At 41.2% G+C, this 24,993-nt stretch overlaps 1 protein-coding gene across 2 annotated transcripts; it reads right to left on the reverse strand.

Moving 5' to 3' along the window:
• Positions 1-1,404: 1,404 nt before the first annotated feature.
• DRG1 (developmentally regulated GTP binding protein 1) lies at positions 1,405-22,202 on the reverse strand. Of its 2 annotated transcripts, none has more exons than XM_008542186.2 (9): positions 21,862-22,202; positions 20,974-21,097; positions 19,350-19,525; positions 13,507-13,576; positions 10,762-10,931; positions 7,846-7,976; positions 6,525-6,692; positions 5,921-6,043; positions 1,405-1,699 (listed from the first exon to the last, which is right to left on the reverse strand). In XM_008542186.2, exons 1-9 carry the CDS (start codon positions 21,901-21,903, stop codon positions 1,600-1,602), a joined length of 1,104 nt encoding a protein of 367 aa, XP_008540408.1. In that variant the 5' UTR covers positions 21,904-22,202; the 3' UTR covers positions 1,405-1,599. The 2 variants fall into 2 exon arrangements, with proteins under 2 accessions (XP_008540408.1, XP_008540410.1); XM_008542188.2 differs by having other exon boundaries at positions 21,708-22,021.
• Between the last annotated feature and the right edge of the window lie 2,791 nt (positions 22,203-24,993).

The following is a 24,993-nucleotide window of genomic DNA, read 5'->3' on the forward strand; positions in this document are numbered from 1 at the left end:
ATCATGAATGCACCAGTGATATCAAGGTCTATATCCTGGCAAAGTGAATAGGATACCAGGCCTGAGAGACTTATTTCCAGGGTCTGGGGACACTATAAGCCCAAGTTCCAGGAAGACTATTAGAAACACCTGTCACTAAGGAAGCAGGAGTAACAAGTACTGGAAAAGCTGAGTACGTGGATAATCCCACATCCCCATCCCTCCAGCTCTAGCTCATTTCATCTAAAATCAAACTGACTTCCTGCAAAATCTGTTTCCTTTCCTGATTTTCTCAAGGACAACCCTTCTCTATCATCCCTATAATCCATACTGAAATAACCTTTGACTTCTCTCCCAAAGAGCAACTCAGTCTGTTACCAAGTTTAGATTTCTCCTCTGCACCTATGTGCCCACACCCTCCCTCTGCCCATATTCCTACTAGCCCAGTCCACTGCACAAAGATTTTTGCCAATCAATTTCCCATTATCAGAACAATCCTTTTAAATTCCCTTACTTCCAGCCCCAAACCTTTGATTATGCCCTTAGTACCTTCTCAAATAGTCCTGACCCCACCTCTCCTCCTAACCTAACCTCCCACCTCAACATATACACATACGTGTACACACAAACCTGCTCTGATTACACTGGTTGCCTCACTTCAATGTTTTGCCTCCCTGCCTTAGCCCAGGTTATACGGTTGAGGCCAGGACTGCCATGGCAGTTCAAGTAGAAAAGCTGGGCTACAGGAAAGGAGACGCTTAATGGCCCAGCAGGCAGCATGGTTCAGCTCAACATTCAGCCCAACACTGAAATACAGCTGTGCTCTGACTAGGGCAGGCAGGGAGCCCTGGTAAAGGAAAGGGACTGGCGAGAACAACAGCCAACACTCACCAAGTACTTACATGCCAGATAGTGTGCTAAGCATTTTACATGTACGTCTCCCTTAATACTAACAATCTCCACTCTAAAAGGTAAGTGCTATTACTATCATCTCCATGTTACATGAGAACACTGAAGCTTAAAGAGACTGAGTAATTTATGCAGAGTTCTACAGCTAATTAGAGGTAGGCCTGCAATTCAAACTCTGATGTGCCTGGTTAGAATAATTTACTCAACTGCCACAGTACACTACCTCCCAAATGGGCTAGCCTTGCAGGGAACAATCAGTTAACACATCAAGTCCTTCCTTTCTCCAGTATCATCTGGGAAAGACCATTTGAAAGGACTGAAAACCACATCCAGTTGGAAGGGTCTCCCATGACTAAACATCACATAAGATGTTGCAATCACATTTTTATCCATTTCACACTCAGGACCAAGCTCCCAAATACCCCTTTTGCAGCTGCCTCATTGTACATACCCATCCTCATTCAGCCCATGCCAAAACAAATTCTGAAAATGACACATGAACTGCACATAGCCAACTCGCCCACAAGGTCCTTTATGCAGTTCAACACACAAGGTGACACCAAGTTAATACAAGTGAAGTTTGGGGACCTTCATCTCCCTCCCCTGAATCCTGATCCAGTGGCTGCCAAAGCCAGAAGGGTTTGGGGTAGGGTGCTTGGTCATGGGGAAAGCCGCTGTGGTTGGTCCGGCAGATGGGGAAAAGGGAAGGTTTCACTTCTTCACAATCTGAATGACATCCTCGTCCTCCAACGTATGGTCTTTACCCACTTTTTGAGGATTGTGTTTCACAGAGAGACCCCAGACCAGAGCACTGTATGGAAGGGAAAAAAGAACAGTCAGTGTAAATAATTACCTAACTTCTGCCCTACCTACCTGCATACCACATTTCTCCCGATTTAGCACTCCAGCTCTTAAGAGCTACAGGCCTGCAACAGCCAGGGTCCCCTCTCCCCAGTCACAGACCACACTCAAAGACCAGAGGCTTCAGCTTCCCCAGCACTGTGGCACACTGCATAGAGCCTTCACATACAAAGTGGCAAAGCTTTCAGAAATTGTGTGGTTCCTCTTGTTCCAGAGCCAGTTTAAGAGGGGCAAAGAGAAAAAATGCAAATGAGAAGTGTGACAAGACTAGTTTAACATTAAAAGGAGAAAGCATGGGTTTGATACAGAGAAATGCCCTGAAATAATTCAGATTGGAAATTGATTCTTACAGATAAAATGTCCTTTATAGACTATTACAGAAGACTAGTTTTTATTAATAAGGTCTACTGAAACCATTGGTGGGTACTGATAAGAAATGTAGGGCCACCCTCCCTATCAAGAAACCATACTGAGGGGCCAGTCCCATGGCCAAGTGGTTAAGTTCATACGCTCCGCTTCAGTGGCCAAGGGTTTCACGGGTTTGGATCCTGGGCGTGGACCTAGCACCACCCATCAAGCCATGCTGAGGTGGCATCCCACATAGCAGAGCCAGAAGGACCTACAACTAGAATATACAACTATGTACTGGGGGGCTTTAGGGAGAAGAAAGATGAAAAAAAAAGAAACCATAGTGATATGTTCTTCTGATACGATACATGGTCAAGAACACATATCTTCATAGAATATATGAAGGTAATTTTTATCCACATGCCTTAAATACTAAGATTATGTTGTGCGAGTAATGGAAATTAGTGAACAAGACATTGAGACTTGCCTCACAGAGGCTAAGAACTATGTACTAAAGGGTAGAAAATGGTGGCCATGTTGTTATGATATGGTCTTGCACCAACATTTCTTTAACAAATCTATATTCCAAACAGAAATAGTGAGATTTCACTTTTTTAAAAACAGATAAACAATAACAAGAACAGATATAACAGCATTAAAACAAATACAGTCATGTGTCACTTGACAACCAAGATACATTCTGAAAAATGCGTCATTAGATGATTTCATCACTGTGAGAACATCACAGACTGTACTTACACAAACCTAGACAGTATAGCCTACTACGCACCTGGGCTACATGGCACTAATCTTATGAGAGCACTGTCCAATATGCAGTACATTGTTGACTAGAATGTCATTATGTGGAGTGTGACTACATATACAAAAATTTTCAAATGCACTAACATGCAAAATAAATGCAAGGTGACCATTTTACTGTCTTAAACTAAAAAATCAGTTTTTAGCAGTCATACTCAACACCTGCAGTAAAGTCAGTGCCTTCCATTTTGTTGATAGCAACGTAAACAGGTTCAGCCCTTTTGGAAAACAAGGCAGCAAGACATATCAAAAGCCATATAATCATCAATTCTACTTCTAGATTAAATAAATAAAGGAAATGTGCATGAAGACTAAAAAACTATATAAAGTAGCAAAAGATAGGAAAAATATGGTTGTAAAATGATATATATGAATCTTATATGGTAAACAATCAAAGGATGTGTGTTTGTGGTCAAGGACACAAAGGGAATAGACAAGGGACAAATGTTATAATTAGTAGGCCTAAAGCTGAATTTTTCTCTATTAAGATAGCCAAAATTTACACAATAATTAAAACCAAAAACAGATAGTGACCAAATAAAATTCTACTTGCTTTGAAACATCTCTTCTCCAAAATATTTTTCTCCTATCTCATGTAACTCCCAGTTAATTTTAGTTCTAGAGGCTTTGAACAGTGTTCTGCCACCATGGAAGGCAGGAGCTATACAGAAATCTATGAAGTTTGAAAAAAGAAAATGTCTAACTTTTCCCAAGACTCTCCTTCACTAATTCAACTATGTGCCAAAATATAACGTTTTGAGAATCAGGGACATTAGCACCTACATGTGAAATACAGTTATTTTAGATAAAAGGAATGTGAAACTTAATAAAAGACTTCACTCTTTCTGTATTCTTAGGATCAGAAACCAGTATTTTTAGAGCCAGCCTCCATGGTCTAGTGATTAAGTTTGGCACACTCTGCTTTGGCAGCCTCGGTCTGGTTCCCAGGCATGGATCTACACCACTCATCAGCAGCCATGATGTGGCAGCAGCTCACATACAAAAAAAGAGGAAGATTGGCAACAGATGTTAGCTCAAGGCAAATCTTCCTCAGCAAAAAAAAAAAAAAGTATTTTTAAAATATCACAATTTCTATGCATTCCTGATTTTCTACAATTATTTTCTTTTGTTTTTAAAACAATTTAAGTTTCAGCCTGTGTAGATGAAAAGAGCTATTCAGAAATACTGTAATCCAATTAGTTAAAATATTTGTCACAGGATTATATCTCTCAACTCTGAACTACTTTATATATACTCTAGAATTAAATAACTAAGTAGATTATAGATAATGAGAGGTTTCTCACAGATGGAGAAAGAAGTTAAAAATAAGAAAAAGGGGAAAGTAGTGTTGAACAGAATCAGAGGTAACAATAAACTCATGATTTTTAAGATAGATAAGGATGGATGGATTGATAAATTAGATAAATTAGGACAAGAGAGAGAGAAATAAAGATATGTTTGTAAGCACAGGTTAGTATTCACATATTTATTTCCTAGCTCTGTCTGCTGAGAGGGCCTACAAGCAATGATAGCCCAGTTGAGCAAGCCTAGCACACCAATGCTGTAAACAAGAGCTTCTTGGAGAAGTGACTGATTCCAGGGCTGGTGCAGGGAAAATCACTATGAATGAGGAATATCCAATAATGCCAAAAAGTAAGGAAATGCTAAAAAAAAGATGTCAGCTTATCAAAAGAACACAGGAGCCAATCTGAAGGAGTCCCTAATGGCCAAAGCTGGAACAATCTAGGCAACAAAACAATGACAGTATTGGATTATACCATGGAATAAATATCAAAGGGCTCATACTGATATAAATACAATACGAATTAAATTAATAAAGAGGGGAGAAGTGACAGCTCTATCTCACAGTAAAATTCCAATAAATAAACATAAAACAAAAGAGGGAAATAAAGAATCATCATTAGGCAAACACAGCAATAAATATTGGCAGACAAGCTCCACTGATAGATGCTCAACTTAGCAGGCAAAAGTTTGAAGAGAAAGAGCATTGCATAGTCTCAAAGCTATCTCCCTCAAGATATTTATCAAAGACAAAGAGAAAAATACTATCTTTACAGTAGAGAAACCCAGCCAACACCAACTTAACCAAGAGATCAAAGTAAATATCACCATCAATAAAACATATCGCCATCACGAATCCTGTGATATGATACACTAAGGACATACCACTTTTGTGATATACTTAGCAAAAATGCATAACCTCATTTCATTCATGAGAGAACACTGGACAAACCCAAAGTGAAGGACATCCTAGAAAAACAATGATCAGTACTCTTCAAAATTGTCAAGGCCATCAAGACAGCAAAAGACTAAGGAAATATTACTGGGAGAATCAAACACTGGAAGACCAAGGAGAAGTAAAAACTAAATGCCACGTAGATTGCTGAAACACAAAAAGGGCATTGGTAGAAAAGGTATTAAAATTCAAATAGGATCTATAGTTTAGTTAATAATATTGTACCAGTGCTAATTCCTGTTCTTGGTAACTGTTCTATGGTTATGTGAGCTGCTAATGTTAGGAGAAGTGGAGTGAAGGATATAAGGAAACCCTTTGTACTATTTTTGCAACTTTTCTGTAATTCCAAAATTATTTCAAAATAAGATGTTAAAAAATTTTTTTAGCATGTATCAGCAGTGAAAAGTATGAGAAAGAGATTAGGGTGATTCTACCCATACTTCAACTTTAGAGAGGGACTCAATACCCAGTGGAGATCAGTATGATGCTGGCAGGAAGAATTAACGTTTGTGTTTGCCAAGAAGAGGGAAAGTCAGAGCCCCTTGTTACTGTCAGCCCTCTCAACCTGAAGAGGCTTCTAGAGCTCTTCCTGCTCCAACATGGCATGGTTTCAAGAAGACACTACAAAGTTCTTACCAAGCAAGCCTCCCTGATGTCCAACTTCTTTAATGCTATCCCAAGAATTGCTAGTTAGTGGAATCACTAGCTCACAGGGAAAAGAAGGCACCACACGCTCATGATACTTACTATTTAAATTCTTTGATGAGATTTTTGTGAATCTTCATGCAGAAATCCTCCACCGTGGTCCTGGAGAAAGGCAGCACCACAGGGGATGTGTAATCAGGCAACTGGCCTTTGGGTTTGGTGTAACTACAAGAGGGAGGAAGCAGAAGTTGCCTACTTCTTGGAATGTTTCATGTGTTGAATGCAAGTCAACCCTCCACCACCCCTGAGAAGATCAGATCCAGATTACCTCCAACTTGAGGAAGAAGCGCCCTCAATACGGCCTAGCAGATGATAGGAATTAATTTACAGTTGTGCGTCAATTAATGATGGGGTACTTTCTGAGAAATGCATCATTAGGCTATATTGTCATTGTGCGAACATCATCGAGTGTACTTACACAAACCTAGACAGTATAGCCTACTACACATCTAGGCTTTATGGTACTAATCTTATGGGACCACTGTTATATATGGGGTCCATCATTGACCAAAACATTGTTATGCAGCACGTGACTGTATTTATATCTCCAAAAACAGACAGATTATGTTAATGAGCTCCAGCAGGTTATCATTTTAGGACAGTCTGGTTTAATTTCTACAGCAATATCCTGTCCACTAAGACTTACATCCTCACTAGTTTCAGATAGTCCCAGATCTTTTCCAACAGGTCGTCAAAATTCCAGCGGTGATGGGCAGAGATAGGTACACAGTGAGGCACCTTATAGATGATATCCAATTCCTCAATGGAGATCTGATCAATCTTATTTAACACATAGATACAGGGGATATAAACTCTACAGAAGTAGAAGAAAAACAGGACATTAGTCTGGAGCTGTTGACAAGACTGTTAGTCTGATTATCAGCACCCCCTCACCCAGAACCCCAAATCAGAGACTCTCAAAGAGGTAGATCAGCCAAACAAACAAAAAAAGCTTCCCACCAAGATAAGGCAGAACATCCTAAAAGTGAACTATGGGTTAAGAAGTAACAAAACTCAGGCCCTAGGCCCAGTCATGTAGCTAATGAGTGAGAGCATGCTGCAGTGGAAAGAACACAGCTTTGGAGTCACACAGACTGAATCTACTCCTGGCTCTGTCACTTTCTAGATATGTCCCTGCTCAAGTTTTGGAGTAGATTTCCCATAAAGGTGTCTTATGAATTCTAAGAATATATTTCTAATAAAATATTTCATGATAATTTTTAAAGTATTAAAAAAAGACTTTTTTAACACACTATCTACCCGTGTCACAATCCTAATATCCAGTCAATATGGCAGGTAAAGTTACCAATAATTAGGCAAGATACAAGTTCTCAGGTTTCATCTGCCTCACTTATAAAATGCCTAACTCAAAGTATTGGCTTTTGTTTGTTTTCAAATGAGGATCAAATAAATCCATACAACAAACAGGGACAAGTGAACAGGAAAGCAACTAGAAAATAGTATATCGAAATGCCAGGAATAATTTTAACAGTGGTTTCAATTATTATTTAATTTCAAATATTAATAATAGTAGTATTTCATAGATTAGGGTTTTAGCTATGTACCCTTAGGTTGTCCTTAGAGAGAACAGAGCCCAGTCTGCTCTAAGTTCTGTAGGACAGCCTACAGGATTTCTCAGATGGATTAATTCCGCGAGAGCAGACTGAGAACCTACATACTCCCTTCAACCACCACATGACACAGAGCTTAGGGGACAGCCTAGTTCTCAGCAAGTAACTGAAATGGGGAATGTGACCATCATAATCCGATTTCAGAGCAAAGAAAAGTGTCAGAAATCAAGACCAACCCTTCATTTTACAGCTAAAGAAACCAAGGCCCAGTATTATTTGAAATAGTAGCACAAGTGGAGTTAGAATCAATGCCTGCCAGATTCACGATCCAATGTTGTTCCCATTACAAGGCTTCAAATTCAAACTCAGGCACCAGACTGCACACTCGATCAGTACCTATTTCCTTCCACCACATCAATGAGGTCATCCGCTGTGGCATCGCTACGCAGAGTCACATCAGCATTATGAATTTTGTATTCAGCCAGAATGCTCTTCACAGTTTCAGCATCCAGCTCACTCTGAGGGCACTGAATAGGCATAGAAGAAAATGACTGGTCAGAGAACAAAAAAATCTCCCAAGAATATGTATCGAGGTACCTGGATAATCCCAGCTAAGGTGCAAACTCATTCTAAAGACTGTTATCCTGGATGAAGAGTAACTCACTTTTAGTAGGAAATATTAAGAAACTAAAAATTTTTCCAAACTCTAAAGAAGGTGCTATGGGCTGAACTGTGTCCCCAGCCCCCCACCCAAATTCACATGTTGAAGTCCTAACCCCAGCATCTCAGAATGTGACTGTCTGGAGATAGATCTTTAAAGAGGTAATTAAGTTAAAATAAGGTCATATGGGTGGGCCCTAATCCAATGTGACTGGTGTCCTTACACGAAAAGGAGATTAGGACACAGACACACAGACAGATGACCATGTAAAGACACAGAGAGAAGACAGCCATCTACAAGCCAAGGAGAGAGGCTTCAGAAGAAACCAACCCTGCTAATACCTTGATCTCAAATATCTAGCCTCTAGAACTAAGAGAAAATAAATTTCTGTGGTTTAAGCCACCCAGTCCATGGTACCGTTATTATGGCAACCTTAGTAAACCAATATAGAAAGAATATTGAATGCTCAAATTCAAACATTATGACAGGATAATGGGAAAGATCTTTTGGGCAGGACAGCTTAAACCTATGCCAGTCAAATCCTCTGGACCTCTAGAATGTTCAATCTTACATGAAATTCTCAGTCTTCAATTATGACTTAGAAGCAGCATTTGACAGAACTGATCACTCTGAAACACTTTCTTTACTTGCCTTCCAAGATTCCAAACTCTCCTGGTTTTCCTTCTCCTTCTTTGTTTGAGAGGTCTTATTTGCTGATTCTTCCCATCTCCCAACCTCTAATCATTGAGGGGGCCACCACACTCAATACTTGAACCTCTTTTCTATTTACACTCACTTCATAATGATCTTAGCTAAGCTCATGGCTTTAAAGTTGATAACCACCAAGGGTATTATGCTAAGTGAAATAAGTCAAATGGAGAAAGACAAACACTGTATGATTTCACTCATATGTGGACTCTAAGAAAACAAAACAAACTAAGAAACAAAATAAAACAAAACAAAATTTATAGAGACAAAGAATAGATTAGTGATTACCAGAGAGGAATGGAGTTTGGGGGCATGTGAAATGTGTGAAGGGGGTCAACTGTATGGTGATGGATGGTACTAGACTTGTGGTGATGATCAATGTGTAGTGCATACAGATGTCAAATTATAATGCCGTACACCTAGAAACTTATATAATAAAAAACAAAGTTGGTAACAACCACATTTATATCTCTAGCCCAGATCATTCCTCATATGCCTATTTGACAGTAACACTTGGATATCTAACTGGTATCTCAAACTGAACATCCTGATCTTCCCCTCCCCTCCAAACCTATTCCACCCAAAGTCCTACCATTTTAGTAATGAGAGCCCATTTTTCAAGCTCAGAACAAAAAATTCAGTCATCTCTTTCTCTCACAAACCACAGCCACTACAGCTATAATTCCTGCCAGCTGCCAGCTACTTGCAAAATCTTTCCACAATCAACCACTTCTTGTCTCTATCACTGTTATAAGCCTGGTCTCAGAAACCATCACTTCTTTTTTTTTTTTTTTTTTAATTGAGTTAATGATAGGTTACAATCTTGTGAAATTTCAGTTGTACATTAATGTTTGTCAGTCATGTTGTAGGTGCACCACTTCACCCTTTGTGACCACCCCCCACCCCACCTTTCCCCTGGTATCCACTAAACTGTTCTTAGTCCATAATTTTAAATTCCTCATATGAGTGGAGTCATACACAGATTATCCTTCTCTCGCTGAGAAGCCATCACTTCTTAACTGGATTATTCAATAGCCTGTTAAATAATTTTTCTGCTTCTATTCTTCACCCATTTCAGTCTCTTCTCAACAAATAGCAAGACTGATTCCATTAAAACCTAAGTCAAATCATGTTTACTCCATAGTTAGGAACCAATAGTTTGGAGCCCAACCAATAGTTAACCATCTCCTGCAAAGCAAAAGTCTATATGGCCCCATGCTATGACTTCATCTCTTACTACTCTCCTACCTGCTCACTCTGCTGTTCCTCAAACATGCAAAGGCATGCTCTACCTCAGGGCCTTGCACGTGGGTATTTCCTCTATATGAAACGCTCTTCCCCAAGATATCCATTTGGTTCACTCCTTGATGACACCTCAGTAAAGACTTCTCTCATTAACCTACTTACAATGGCAACCCTCCCACCAACACTCTCCATCCCATTTCCCTAGCTTACTTTTGTCCTTAGATTTATCATCATCTAATATACTATATTCACTCATTAATTCTGTCTGCTACTTTCCACTATTAGAATATAAGAGCAGGGTTTTTTATCTGTCTCTCTCCCTCTTCCATCCCCGCCAGAGGCTAACACAACACTTGGCCCAGGGTAAGTGCTTTATAAATCTGTACTCAATGAATGAAAACACATGATATTGGCAGCCATCCACTTCACACAAGCATAAGATCGGTCTATACCCCGATACCATCCCAAACAGATAACCGAAAAGGGGAAATGAAGTTGCAAAGCTAAGGCTGAGACTGACTCTTGTCCTATTCTGATTCTTGTCCTACTCTGTCAGTCATTACAAGATCACTGTGTTACCTCAATTAGTGCTGGAAGAAGCCAGGTAATTTCCAAATGTCAAGGTCCCTGTACCTCAATCCACTCCTCACCCTAGTCCCTAGTTCAGCAGCCTGCCCCATATCACCATCTCCACTTACAGTGGCCGTGAGATTAATGCCTCCCTTATCCTTCTTCTTAAAGCCAATGTTGGGGGGTTTGCTGTTCAAGCGAATGCCAAAGCCTTCCAGTTCATTTTCAATTATCTTCTTATGCCCCAAGGGTTTCAGGACATCCAGAACAATCAGGATCAAGTTACACGTTCGGGCCACTGAAGAATTGAAAAAAAATATATATACCCAGGCAAAGCTCATTAAAGACTTAACTAATCCAAATACTTAAAAGTGGGAGGAGGGGTGGAGCTCCAACATTTAAAGAGACAAAGGATTTTTTTATAAATACGAAGATACACATGAAGTTCTTAAGGCTACCAAAGATTTATGCCAGAAGTCAATTTGCACCGTATGCCTTGTTTTCTACTAGTGTATCTAGTTTATCTAGAATGTGTCAACTTCTAGATAAACTAGCAGAAAAACAAGTCAGAATGAAGATACAAACCAGGCCAATAACCTAAATCCCTGAAAGAGTTTAGAAAGATTTAACACAGTAAGAATTCTAAAAGAATAAGATAATATGGTTAGTATATTTTTAGTCAACTTTATTGAGGTATAATTTATTAAAAACAAATTGTTCCCATGTTAAGCATGTGGTTTGATGACAAATATATATACCTGTGTAACCACCACAGCAACTGAGATACAAAACATTTTCATCACCTCCGAAAGCTCCCTTGTGCCCCTTTGTGATCAATCTTCCACTCAAATCCCAGTCAATCACTGATCTGCTTTCTATCACCATAGGTGAGTTCACATTTTTTAGAATTTCACACAAATGGGATCATACAAAGTGCAGTCTTTTGTGCCTAGCTCTTTTAATTTAGCATAATGCTTCTTTTTTTTTTTTAAAAGATTTTATTTTTCCTTTTTCTCCCCAAAGCCTCCTGGTACATAGTTGTGTATTTTTAGTTGTGGGTCCTTCCAGTTGTGGCATGTGGGATGCTGCCTCAGCATGGCTTTATGAGCAGTGCCATGTCCTTGCCCAGGATGTGAACCGGCGAAACCCTGAGCCACCAAAGCAGAGCGCACGAACTTAACCACCCAGCCATGGGCCGGCCCCAAGCATAATGTTTCTGATATTCATCCATGAATGACTTCTAACCTATAAATCTAAAAACAGCTAAATTAATAACTTAATACAAAGGTAGAATAAAAATACTTTCAAACATGAAAACATAGCAAAATTTACCTGTTATTCACCCCTCTTCAAGAATTTACTAAAGAATGTGCTTCAGCAAAACATGAAAATCACCCAAAAAAAGTAAGACACTCACTCTAGGAAATAGGGAATCCCATGACACAATAACACAGTAGAAAATCTCAGGATGAGAGCCATGCAAAAAGTTTAGAGCTGTCCACTACAGACTCCACTCACCACCTGGGGCTATTCAAATTTAAATTAAATTAAATTTAAAATGCATTTCCTCAATTACACTAGGCACAGTTACAGTGCTCAATAGCCACATATGCTTAGGGGCTACCATACTGTACAGCACAGATTCAGAACTTTTCCATTACTGGACACTGCTGGTGTGGAGAACCACCAATCCAAACCGAAGCATGAAGACAAAGGGTACAGGAGGGTACTGTCAGTGTTGAGGGGAGAGAATGAAATCATTAAGATTGTATGTGGAACTGTATTTAACAACCTACAAAAACACTGATTGAGGGGCTAGCCCCATGGTCAAGTGGTTAAGTCCACACGCTACGCTTTGGTGGCCTGGGGTTTCACCGGATTGGATCCTGGGTGCAGACATGGCACCGCTCACCAAGCCATGCTGAGGCAGCATCCCACACAGCATGACCAGAAGGACCTATAACTAGAATATACAACCATGTACTGGGGGGCTTTGGGGAGGAGGAGGAGGAGAAGAAGAAGAAAAAGAAGATTGGCAACAGTTGTTAGCACAGGTGCCAATCTTTAAAAAAAAAAACCATTGATTGATAGGCATTTGATCCGTTGGAACATTTGAAAAATATCAGCAAACAGAAAAGTAAACAAAACAAAACAGAACCAACTATTAACTCCATGAAAAACAAATTTCAAAAACAGATTTCAAGAGAAAAGAAACCAAGTCATAATATACCACCTATCTCAGCACTGAACAAAAGTTACATAGTCATTACATAATAATGTAAACCATGACTGACAAGTTAACTAAAACCTGTGATATAACTTCTTTAAAAGAATAGGAAAAGAGATATGGAAAATAAGAGAACCAATTCTCTACCATAACCAACAGAAAATATCTAAAATTAACTAATCATGAAATAGAAGCATAACATTTAAAAATCTGAAGGTAAGTAGCAGAAGGAACAGCTGAACAATTGACAGTAGCTGCCAATGCAGAATGACAGTAGAGGTGAGGGGAGGTGGGGTAGCAGATTGTTGCAATTTGATTAGCCTTTTACAACATTTTACTTTAAATAAAAAGAAAAGAAGGAAAGGCATGGGTGGGAGTCAAGAAACCTGAGTTCTAGTTCTGAATCAGCCACAAACAGTGCGACGCTGGACCATAGCACTTCACTTCTCCTGTCCTTAGTTTCTCCTCAAACAGGGATCTGGAATGTTACTGTCTGAGGTCCCTTCAAGTTCTGACATTGTACTTCAGTAAGAAGTCAGGTAAAATCATGCCCTGCAGTATCATCTCCAAGCCCAACAGTCCCCATCTAAAGGAACAGGACCCAGTAAAGGGATGATATCCCAAGAAGCGACCCTGGACCACTCACCTGCAATGACTTGACGGCCTCTACCCTTCCCATCCTTGGCACCCTCGATGATACCTGGGAGATCCAGGAGCTGACAATTAAGGACAGGGGAAAGGAGAGAAAGGAAAAAACTGTTATAAATCTGAATAGATCAAACAGAATGATTTATTTCTCAGGTATCCAAAATTTAGGAGCTCCAAATCCAATCTTCCTTGTAAGTGAGCATGTGAATATTACTTTACTAAGCATACAAATGTCAGATACGAGCTTTTTATAGACTTTATATAGTTTAAAATGCCTAACAACTCTGTGAGATAAGAATATTAGCTAAAAGATAGAGGTTAAGTGATTTGCCCTAGGCCACAGTCCTAATAAACTAAGTAAGATTATAACCCGTTTTTTGGGTCAAATCCTTTATTGTACATTAATTAATCGTTCAATATTCTCCCACTCTTCAGAAGGGTGAGCCTCCACACAAATTCTTTACTATAGATAATAGCTGGATCTTGACATTCACACATGATACTTACTGAGACCTTCACAAATCTCCCAAATTCCCCAATTCACAAAAATTTCTGCAATCATTCTTAACCAGGAAAGCACCTAAGAATCACATGTAAAGCCTTTAAAAATGCAGATATCTGAGCCCCATCCCTGCAGATTCTGATTTGGAAGGGCCAAAGTAGAGTTCAGATATTGATCTGTACTTCAAAAGGCTCCATGGGTGATTCTGATGTGTGTCCCCATTGAAAATGACTGCTCAAGTGCCCAGGAAATACAGTAAAGTAAACCTTCACAGACGTCATAGTCTATGGACCTAATAATGAGAAAATCAAAACCAACTCCATAGCACACTAATTCAAATTCACATCTCAGTAAAGTTATACAGTTATAAGCCCTTAAGAGTCTGTCAAAAACAGTTAAGACAGCATATATAAAATCGGAAAATACCAAGGGCCTACTGTATGTATGTAGGTATAAATACTGAATTATCCACATGAATGGACAGGGAACAGAGTTGCAGCTTATCAAAACATTATTTAAAACTAGCCTTTGCTATTAGTATAGCTGACATTATAGAAATATACTTCACATTAAATAGACCACCATGAAAAAGAACTAATTCAGGAGGTGCTTAGTTCAACTTTTCAGCTCAAGAACCTACTCAAAAGCTCCTCCCTATTCCTCAATCCATAATAAATCACATTATCTCCTCTAAGACTGATACAACACACCAAATTGAGTTACGCTGTGTCTTTCAAAAAACATAATTTATCTTGAATACACTGGCCTTGACACAGAAACTTTAGTAACATTGATTTAAAAGGCTACATGGGGAGTAGTAAGCACAGAGAGCTTGATTTCTAAACACTATTCTCCACTAAAATGAACTAGAGCTCCCTCAGAAGTGGATGATTCCAGGGCTGTGGCAGGGAAAATATAAGATTAGCCTGGAACATTATGTGGTGCCAGAAAATAAGGAAGTACCCACAAAAAGACAGGGGCTTATGGAAAGAACACAGGCCAATCTGAAGGAGTTCCTAATGGTCAAAGCTAAAACAACTTCAGTAATAAAATAATAATAGTACTGGATTATAACCCATAAATGAAGAGAAATAGGGACCGGCCCCGCAGCCAAGTGGTTAAGTTTGCACGCTCTGCTTCAGCAGCCCAGGGTTTCCCCAGTTTGGATCCTGGGTGCAGACCTAGCATCGCTCATCAAGCCATGCTGAGGCAGCGTCCCACACAGCAAACTAGAAGGACCTACAACTAGAATAAACCACTACGTACTTGGGGGCTTTGGGGAGAAGAAGAAAAAAAAAATATGGGAAAGAAATGTTACCTCAGGTGCCAACCTTTAAAAAAAAAAAGAGTGTCAAAGTCATGAAGGACAGGCCTGAGGAACTATTACAGATGGCAGGAGAATAAGGGGAAAGAACTAAATGCAACATGGGATGATCCCAGATAGAATCCTGGAAAAGTATAAAGGACATTGGTGAGAAAATTAGTAAAAATTCAAATAAGGTCTGTAGTTTAGTGAATACTGTTGCACCAATGTTAATCTAGCCCTGATAATTATTCTATGGCTACGCAAAATGTTAACATTAGGGGCAGTAGGGTGAGTGACATAAGAGAACTTCAAAATAATTATGTTGAATGAAAGAAGCCAGCCAAAAAAAAGAGAGTACATTTATATTTACTCACAGTCTGACTTATATAAAACTCTTAAGATGTAAACTAATCTACAGTGACAAAAATAAGTCACTGCTTGGAGAGGAAGGAGACAAGGAAGGACAGGAGGAAAAGGGCATAAGGAAATTTTGGGGGATGATACGTTCACGATCTTGATTGTGGCGGTTTTCACCAGTGTATAGATATGTCAAAACTTACCAAGTGGTATACTTAATGTGTAGTTTATTGTATGTGAATTAGACCTCAATAAAGATGTTTGAAAAAAGAGAACAAAACAATTCATCATTAGTTGTTCCTGGAAATTAAGTCTAGAGTCTCTCGCTTCAGTCCTCCCAAAGATTTTGTAATCTACTTTTACCACTTAATAAATCCCTTTCTGCTAAAAAAAAAAAAAGTATTTCATCAGCAAAGCTTTCACTGCATACTGAGACTTACTGCATACTGAGCCTGCCTAAGTGATGTCATCAAGAACTCGAAAATCCATCTAGATAATCCAAAACTTCTACATCTAGAATATGACTATAGTATCAAATAAAAGATTGTCTGAAAGAGAGAATATTTTACTGAGAGAAAAAAGCAAGAGCTTTTTAACTATGGCAGGTGAACACAGCGGGGAAATCTATTGAGGCTCCTAAAAAGTAAAAAGTTAAATTTAAATTTTCTTGAGAGGGAAATATTTTTAAAGTTACACTGAACTATTTAAATGTGGCAACTAAATTTCATTCAATAAAAATAGCCTATGCTGAATTTCATATTACAACCAATTAAGAGATAAGAAAAAATATTTCTTTAAATCATGGAATTGTAGGATTTTAAGGACTGGGTGTTAACAGACCTCAAACTCAAATTGTAAGATTTTTAAGGACTGGGTGTTAACCTACTTCAATCCTTTAGAGGTTAAAGCAGTTAACTTAAATGTGCAAGTCAATTACATAAAAAGGACAATAGGAATCCTAGGGACCCTGGCAAGCTGAAACACAAGCCCTGTAATTTTTAAAACACTATATATCCACTCTACAGGCCAATCTCTGCCTGTATGACACATCAGTTTTCATTACAACGTCCCTGGTAAAAGTGGTGGTTTAGCCACTACTTGAACACCTCCAGACACAGTAATTCGTTACCTCAAGAGGTACCATTCCATTTTTAGGCACCATTACTGTTAAAAAGATCTTCCTTCCTAAACAAAAACACCCAGAAATCTCCCTCCTTAATAATTCTTATTAAGTGGTTCTAATTTTGTACACCTCCCCCACCAAGTCATAGATAATTGAGTCTTCTGCCGCAAAACAGCCATTTAAAAATATCCAAGGGGCAGTCATCTTAATCTAGCTAAGCACATCTACTAGTATGCTTACTTAACTTGGTTTCTGGATAAAGTCAGAAGGGAAGGAAAAACAGGCAGAGGGCATAAGCAGAAAAGCAAGCACTATGCAAAAAAGGGTGGGGGGCGGAGAACAGAAAACACTGAAAGGCCAGGAGGCTGAAATGAATGAAAGCTTTGTGGGAAAGAGATGGAGAGAGAGGAGTTAAGTAGCTCTTCATTCTGACATACTCAGAACCCTTCAGAGAGGTGTTATTAGCATCCCATCAGGAAAGAGGTTACTCTCTGAGCTGGCAAAGCTGTGACTATCAACAAGACTCTGAAACTAGAAGGAATCAAGCAGTGCTCCAGATATGACCAAGTGTCCTCATTCTTTTTTAAAGATTTTATTTTTTCCCTTTTCTCCCCAAAGCCCCCCGGTACATAGTTGTATATTCTTCGTTGTGGGTCCTTCTAGTTGTGGCATGTGGGAGGCTGCCTCAGCGTGGTTTGATGAGCAGTGCCATGTCCGTGCCCAGGATTCGAACCAACAAAAAACACTGCCTGCAGCGGAGCGCGCGAACTTAACCACTGGGCCACAGGGCCAGCCCCTCCTCATTCTTGTTATCTACATTTGGACCTGGAGTCCCAGAAAGGTACATGTCCCAACACAGTCTCTGCATGGGCACCTACCCAGCAGGGAAAAAAGCCATTGAAAATACTACCAGGACACTGGTCCCTTCCTACTTCAGATTCTATAATAAAGAAGCACGACTGCGCCTCACAACTCACTGTGTAGCTCAGGAGGGAAAACAAATGCTTACACCAACAGTTCCCAAATGACGTGCCAAGGCACGCTGGGGCACCATGGAGAACTTAGGTGTGCCACTGGATAGTCTAAATTTTCAAGAGAAAGAGCAATTCATGATATATGTCAGGCACTGAGGGAACGACTAGCTCCAGGTAGCTCACAATTTCCTTACATCCTACTACACTGCTTTCAGTTACATCAGATCCAAATCTTCGGCAAGTTGGCTTTTTGAGCAGTTGCTATGGTAAAAAGCAAAATCACAAAATCCACACAAAAATCAGTGTGGAAAGGAAATAAATGTGGCGCTATCCAATTTGATTTCAAGGCTTGAGAAGTTATGTGGTACCCAACAGTGCTCATATCCCATTAGTAAATAACTGTGGCTATAAGAACATAAACACTTAAGTTGTTTGGACCTATTGAATGAAGAGAATCATTACGGGGTTTTTTTGGCCTGGGGCACCATAAAAAATGACTGGGACAAGAAAAGATGTCATGAAAAGATTGCTGAGACACTAAGGGTGCTGTGAACCAAGAAAGCTTAGGAACCTCTAACCTAGATTCAAATGTCATGGAATTCAGAACCTTGCATTCTTAGCTGTGCAGCCAACAAGAATATGTTCCATTATACTTTATGCACACCTTTCAGATCCAAGGGGACTCTCCATTTGGGAGCCCTAAATCTATCATCTAAGAAGAAATTCTCAGGACACCAACTTCATTAGGCCCCCCAAACAAGAATTATCTTCTAAAAAGGGTCTGATCATGTTACTTCTTTATTAAAAAGTTTCTGATGGTTCCTAGCTATGTACAAGGTACAATTCAACTTCTTTAGCAGACACTCAAGGCCCTTGATAATTCAGCTCCAGCCTACCTTTCCAGATTGTTTCTACCACCCTCTGTCCCACACCTAAACACGCAGCACAGCAGGCTGTTCACCATTACGACTGCCTGAAATTGCCCTTTACCTTCAATGGCTGGTGAAATTCTATTTGAACTTCAACTTTCACCTCCATTGTCAGTTTTCCCCAAGAAACTGTTTTTGTCTTCCAGACGTTCCCCCCCATCCTGAGGTGAAATAGTACTCCCTCTTTCTCTGCATTTTCACAGGCACTATCCCACTGCATTATTTTTTTTTTTTTAAGATTGGCAACAGATGTTAGCTCAGGTGCCAATCTTTCTTCTTCTTCTTCTCCTCCGCCTCCTCAAAACGCTCCCAGTACAGAGTTGTATGTTCTAGTTGCAGGTCCCTCTAGTTGTGGCACGTGGGACGCTGCCTCAGCATGGTCTGATGAGCGGTGCCATGTCCTCGCCCAGGATCCAAACTGGGAAAATCCTGGGCCTCCAAAGTGGAGCACACGAATTTAAACACTCGGCCATGGGACCAGCCCCCCCATGCATTACTGTCTTTATGTACTGCTCTATCTCCCCTGCTAGACAGTGAGGGCCTGGTATATCAAAGATCAGGCCTGGCACACACAGAGCTCCCAATAAGCGCTTTTTAAATGAATCAAAGAATGGATTTCTTCCCTTCCTTGGCCTGCAGGCCTGACTCACCTGGATCTTGGCACCTTTGTATCTGATGACACCAGGCACAGTAGTCAGAGTAGTGAACTCATAGGCTGCCACCTCGGAATATACCCCCGCCAGGTTACTGAGCAGTGTTGACTTCCCCACAGATGGAAAACCCACAAACCCAATTCGAGCATCACCTGTCTTGGCCACGTCAAAACCTAAAATATCAATAAATATCAAAAAGAGGATGAAAGTTACCCAAAACAGTGCTGAGATTCATGTAATTCCATTCACATTCTGGTTGCCTATCCCTCTAGGACCTATTGCTCCAACTTTTTTTTTTTTTTTTAAAGATTTTATTTTTTCCTTTTTCTCCCCAATGTCCCCCGGTACATAGTTGTGTATTCTTCGTTGTGGGTTCTTCTAGTTGTGGCATGTGGGACGCTGCCTCAGCGTGGTCTGATGAGCAGTGCCATGTCCGCGCCCAGGATTTGAACCAACGAAACACTGGGCTGCCTGCAGCGGAGTGCGCGAACTTAACCACTCGGCCACAGAGCCAGCCCCCTATTTCTCCAACTTTTTACAGTTCACCTCTAGAGTAGAACTTTGTTGTTGCTGTTGTTAGTACCCTCCAGTAGATTCTAAGTCCTTGCAACTCTGTATACAGCAGAGCAGAACCCTTTTTGCACGATACTCTCACCTTTCAGCACTGTATCAGACAATGCTCTGCTGCTATTCACAGGGTTTTCATGGCCAATTTTTTTCAGAAGTGAGGGCCAGGTCCTTCTTCCTAGCCTGTCTTAGTCTGGAAGCTCTGATGAAACATGTCCACCAGAGGCAACCCTGCTAATATTTGAAATACCTGTAGCACAGCTTTCAGCATCACACCACCACACAGCTGACACTGTGTGGTATAACAACGCACAGCTGGGTAGTGTGGTTCCCTGACCAGGAAACACAGTCAGGCAGCTGAGTGAGAGCACCGAACTTCAACCACTAGACCACCAGGACCGGCTTAAGTAAAACTTAAGCACGCAAAACTCCCCCTATAGCAATTCACAATGTCTAATAGAGTGTCTGATGTAAAACCTTTATTCTTCTATCACTAAAACTGTTATCTATCTTTCTAGTACCCATAGTATTTAAGGCCCAAATATTAGATAATAATTGATCTAAAAAATGGGTTTCTTTTTGCCTTACAAATCCTGGGAACTTGTGATTGACCAGGTTTTCTTTTTTACAACGGCTGGAAACGAGTTCAAAGCCAAATCTGTGGCCCTTCTCTAGGAAGTATACAGACTTTATGACATTACTTTTCGTCCTAATCTTATCTCTGTGGCTTCAGCTTATTCTTCTTAACTTCATTTCCCTCTGCAACAATTTCCTTATTTTTCACCTTGTTGACTGTATATATTTACATACTCCTATAAGCCAATGTAATCTATTTTGGAATCAGTACAGGATATACATAAATAAAACCCTCGTTCGCTTGGACGATATTCATCTGCCTTTAAAATGGCAGAAGGATATAAACACATTTCAAGAATTTTGGCTTAAAAAAATAGAAATCTACTCTGACAGAAATTTCAAAATCATTTTTAAACCATATACCTGTACTATTCTGATAGAAATTACACATTTAAAAAAAACGATGAAAAACACAAACCTTCTCCTGGCCCACCACCGCCACCACCTTTTGGAGTAATGAGTTCTCTGCGAAGCTTAGCCAGGCGAGCCTTCAGCAGCCCTAGGTGGTGTGCTGTGGCCTTGTTCTTCTGCGTCCGAGCCATCTATAAGAGAGGAATCACAGCCATAAATCAGAAGCAGTTCCTGCAGCGGAAGATATCCAGAATGAACGCTCCCCCAGCTCCGAGAGAGAACGATGTTTTCTTTCTAGGTCCTACTAATGTCAGTGTACCTGAGCAACAATCCATTCTCTCCGTCGCCCAGCCCATTCCCCTCATTCCAGAGCAAACTGAGGCCCAAGGAGAAGAGACATGACCAAGATCATTACAATTAGCGCCCACAGATTAGACTAACACAGCCGCTGACGTCTCTTCTACTGCTTGTACCTCGTACGCCCCGTCTGATACACGGTCACCACTTCCCCGATTTGGAAGAGCCCTGAGCGCTTTAGACAACAGAATCACACAATAATCCAGACAGAATCAACAGCTACCACAGGTGTCAATTTACTTCCAGATCCTACTCCCGGGAGCTATACTCTGGGAAAGACGGCCGTTAAGGTAGAGACTGGGGAGGGTGGGCGGGTGGTCGAGGGATGATAAGAAAGATACTGAAATAGATGAGCAGGTCGGGGCTGGAGTAGGAGGACAGGATTGGCAGAAAAGGAAGAAGAGACAGAGAAACAATGTTCGGACACTGGAAGGGGGTACCGACCAAGGTGCAGGGGGTGTGGAACGCGGGCCCGGACTGAGGGGAGCCGGGGAACGCGGGCCGGGTCCTGACGCGGCTGAAGGAAGCTCAGGCAGGAGCGACATGGCCCAAGAAGGAACGCTCAGACGCACAGTGAAGCGCCAGCTACGCCCATTACCTCGGCTTCGATTTCCGCGATCTTGGCTAAGGTGCTGCTCATGGTGGAGAGTCGCGGTGGGCGCAGCGGCCGCCACACTGACTGACCCCCTTCACACACCCGCCGGCTAACCAGCCACCGCCACAAGGCGCTACTGCAATACGCAAGCGCGGGACTTCCTACTTCTCGCGAGAGAGTGCCGCACGAGGTTCATCGCGAGATGTACAGCGTGGAGCGGTCTCCTCCCCCTCAACCAACCCCGCCCCGTCCTGCGAGCCTGCGCGGTGTCATAGAGCCCGCGGGAGCGGGGGCCAGAGAGGCCACTCAGGTCTGTACCTCCCCGAGCGCGCCGAGGGTCGCGCGCCGCTCGGCCCCGCCCCGCCGGATTTGTGCTCCGCGTCCGGCCCCGCGCCCGGCGCGTGGTGTGTGACGAGGGGCTCGTGGCTACAGCTCCTCAGAACCGCGGCCCTCAGACCCTGGGCGCACTCATGCCCTCCTGCCATCTTCCTCGCCGGCACCTCAGGGTCCTGGAGCCCCGTTTTCACAGCTGGGGAGACACCCCGGCGGACTCCTCAGCCTCCTGTGTTGATGTAGAGACCGATCTTACCAGCCTGTCTGATCTTTAGCCTGTCTTGCCCTCTTTGAAAAAGAAACTGCCCCCTTTCCATCACTCAAAACTGTTTTTAGATGTCTGTTTTGTTTAACCCCAAGCGCGAGTAGAGTGCGCGGCACATGGTGAGCCCACAATAAATGCATGATTGAATGGACAATTCCCGAAGAACCAGTACTTGCAACATAGCTTGTAATACTGAAAATCTTGAAACTGTGTTAACGCCTATCAGTAGGGACATGGATAAATAAATGATGGTGCCTCTTTGCTGTGAAATAACTATTTTGCCGTTAAAATATAGATCTCTGTGGTCTGACTGGAAGGATGTCCAAGACATTTAAAAAAAAAAAAAAGCAGAACCTCACCTCCGTTATGATCCCATTTGTTATTTTTAAAATTAGATGTTTAGGTGTACGTGTATGAAAGTGCATTGTTCAAAGGTCTGAATAAGAGGATACAATCTCAAACTCTTAAAAGTGGGATTGGATGTAAGGAAAGGGGGAGAAAGCCTTTCACTTGTTATTCCACATATTTCTGTTTCGTTCAAATTTTTTAAAACATGAATGTTTATATATATTATTTGTGTGATAATAAAATTAAAAATTTCAAAAGACCCCACTTGCCCAAGTGTCTTGTGAAGGAGCCAGGACGTCTAGGAGCTGTGCACTGGTTTTGAAAGCTTCTTCCTGCAAGATCAATGAATTCTTGTTGATTGATTGATCCATCGGGATTCAGCAGGCTATGCCTAACCCACACGGCTGGGCTCCACTCAGCCCTGAGAGGGAAGTTCATTTAGATGAATTTGTAAATAGAACAATTCCAACTTGCCATAGACAGAAAAGGAGGTTTTATCAGGCATAAGGGAGAGAATGGGGACAGAAAAGCTTTTACAAAGGTCCCCAAAGGGGCCAGGAGTTTCGTTCTTCTTTTCTTTAACCTCAGCCCTTTCATAAATAAATTAAGAGGTGATGAGGTAATTAGATCCTGCACCATCAGTAATGGAGGCGGGAAGAAGAGGAGAGGAAGTCCAGCTGGAATGGGATATGATCAAAGATCAGTCTTAAAAGACAGATAAAATCAAATCAGCAGGCCTTTCCTAACTTGGAGTACCTAAGGAATTAATTGGCTGACAATATCAAGGGTATCACTGCTCTGTGAGGAGGTTCTCCTTAGCAAATCTATCATAGGAGGCCTGCAGCTAAGTTAACTACTTCATTGCTCAAAGACACCCCAGGACCTACCTTGGGGGCCCCAAGCTGTCAAGAGTATGCCAAAGGGTAATAGTCATCTCCCTAGGGTCCTGGGTGGCCATCGTATTCATCCAACGAATATTTACTGAGCTCCGACTGCTGCCTGGCCCTGTACCAGCACTGGGGACAGAGCAGAGAGTGAATCAGACACTGTCTCTGCACTTATGAAGTATCTAGCTTGGGAGGCCAATGCCAGACCTTTAAACTCAGCTCCTAAGAGCCATAGCTAGCCCAGGTCTGCTTGGTACTAAGCAGAACAGAGGCCCTGTTTTGCCGTATGGCTAAACCACTAGTGCCTTAGCACTGTATTTCTTAAAAAAAGTTAAAAATGAAACGAGGAAAGACAGAAAAGCTTCCTCTCTTGCAGGGACACTCCAACCATTCTGAAATAATTGCACTTCTACAAATGTGCAGTTCTCTGACACTCATTTTTTATGCTCAGCATACTCTTCTCCCACCCTTTCCTTCACCACCCACATCTGGCTAACTCCCTCATCCTCACAGTCTTCTGGTCCCTATAGTCTTTGAGAAGCATTCCTTGGTACTCAAGATTGGGTAGGGGACCGCCTCTGCCTTCCCCAATCACAGGCTCCCACCCCATCAGAGCGAAATCACTCTGCTTGTTTACTTGTCTGACTAGCCATTAACCCATGAGCCAGTGAGGGAGGAGCAGTATATTTCTCCAGCCTCAGCATGGGAGCAGCTACAGCAAACTCTTGAAACATATTTATTAAACACATGGAAATAAAAACAAGGATACAGAAAAAAAAATTAAGGAAGAAGCAGAAGAGGTATTTAAAATTTTTTTTTCTAAATGAGCATTTATACCTTATTACAGACACCATAGTAATTGAGAGCTAAACACTTGCATCTGGTTGATGGAACGAGCAGTAGCAGGATAATGATACATGAAAAATCCATGTTACCACTTTTTCAAGCTTAGCTTCTGAACAGATCAAAATTCCTGGGATACTGTAGCAGTAGAGAGTGGGAAGCCCTGGATGAAGGAGAGTTTTTAAGATCATTAGTGAGTGATACACGTTTTGCTTTTAGAAAGGGGATTCTCGAGAATGTGCACATCTAGGGCACAATGAGGGCAATTCTTCTCTACAAACGGCAAAAAATAAAGGTACACAAAAGTCTTCACTATGCATAACTAGAAGGACCTACAACTAGAATATACAACTATGTACTGGGGAGGGAGGGGCTTTGGGGAGAAGAAGAAAAAAAAAAGTCTTCAGTAAATCAAAATCTGCTTCTTTTGCTATTCAAGTGGATGATTCCTTAATCCAT

The sequence above is a fragment of the Equus przewalskii genome, chromosome 7 (assembly GCF_037783145.1).
Source record: "Equus przewalskii isolate Varuska chromosome 7, EquPr2, whole genome shotgun sequence".
In the NCBI taxonomy this organism is placed as follows: domain Eukaryota; kingdom Metazoa; phylum Chordata; class Mammalia; order Perissodactyla; family Equidae; genus Equus; species Equus przewalskii.

What these genes read in the sequence shown, in the direction of transcription:
- DRG1 (XM_008542186.2), bottom strand. Translation starts at nt 21,903, where the DNA reads ATGAGCAGCACCTTAGCCAAGATCGCGGAAATCGAAGCCGAG. An exon ending in GCATTAATCTCACGGCCACT is followed by an intron (nt 7,977 to 10,761) that starts GTAAGTGGAGAT and finishes ATGCCTATTCAG; the next exon opens with TGCCCTCAGAGTGAGCTGGA. An exon ending in GATGTGGTGGAAGGAAATAG is followed by an intron (nt 6,693 to 7,845) that starts GTACTGATCGAG and finishes CTACTTCTGTAG; the next exon opens with AGTTTATATCCCCTGTATCT.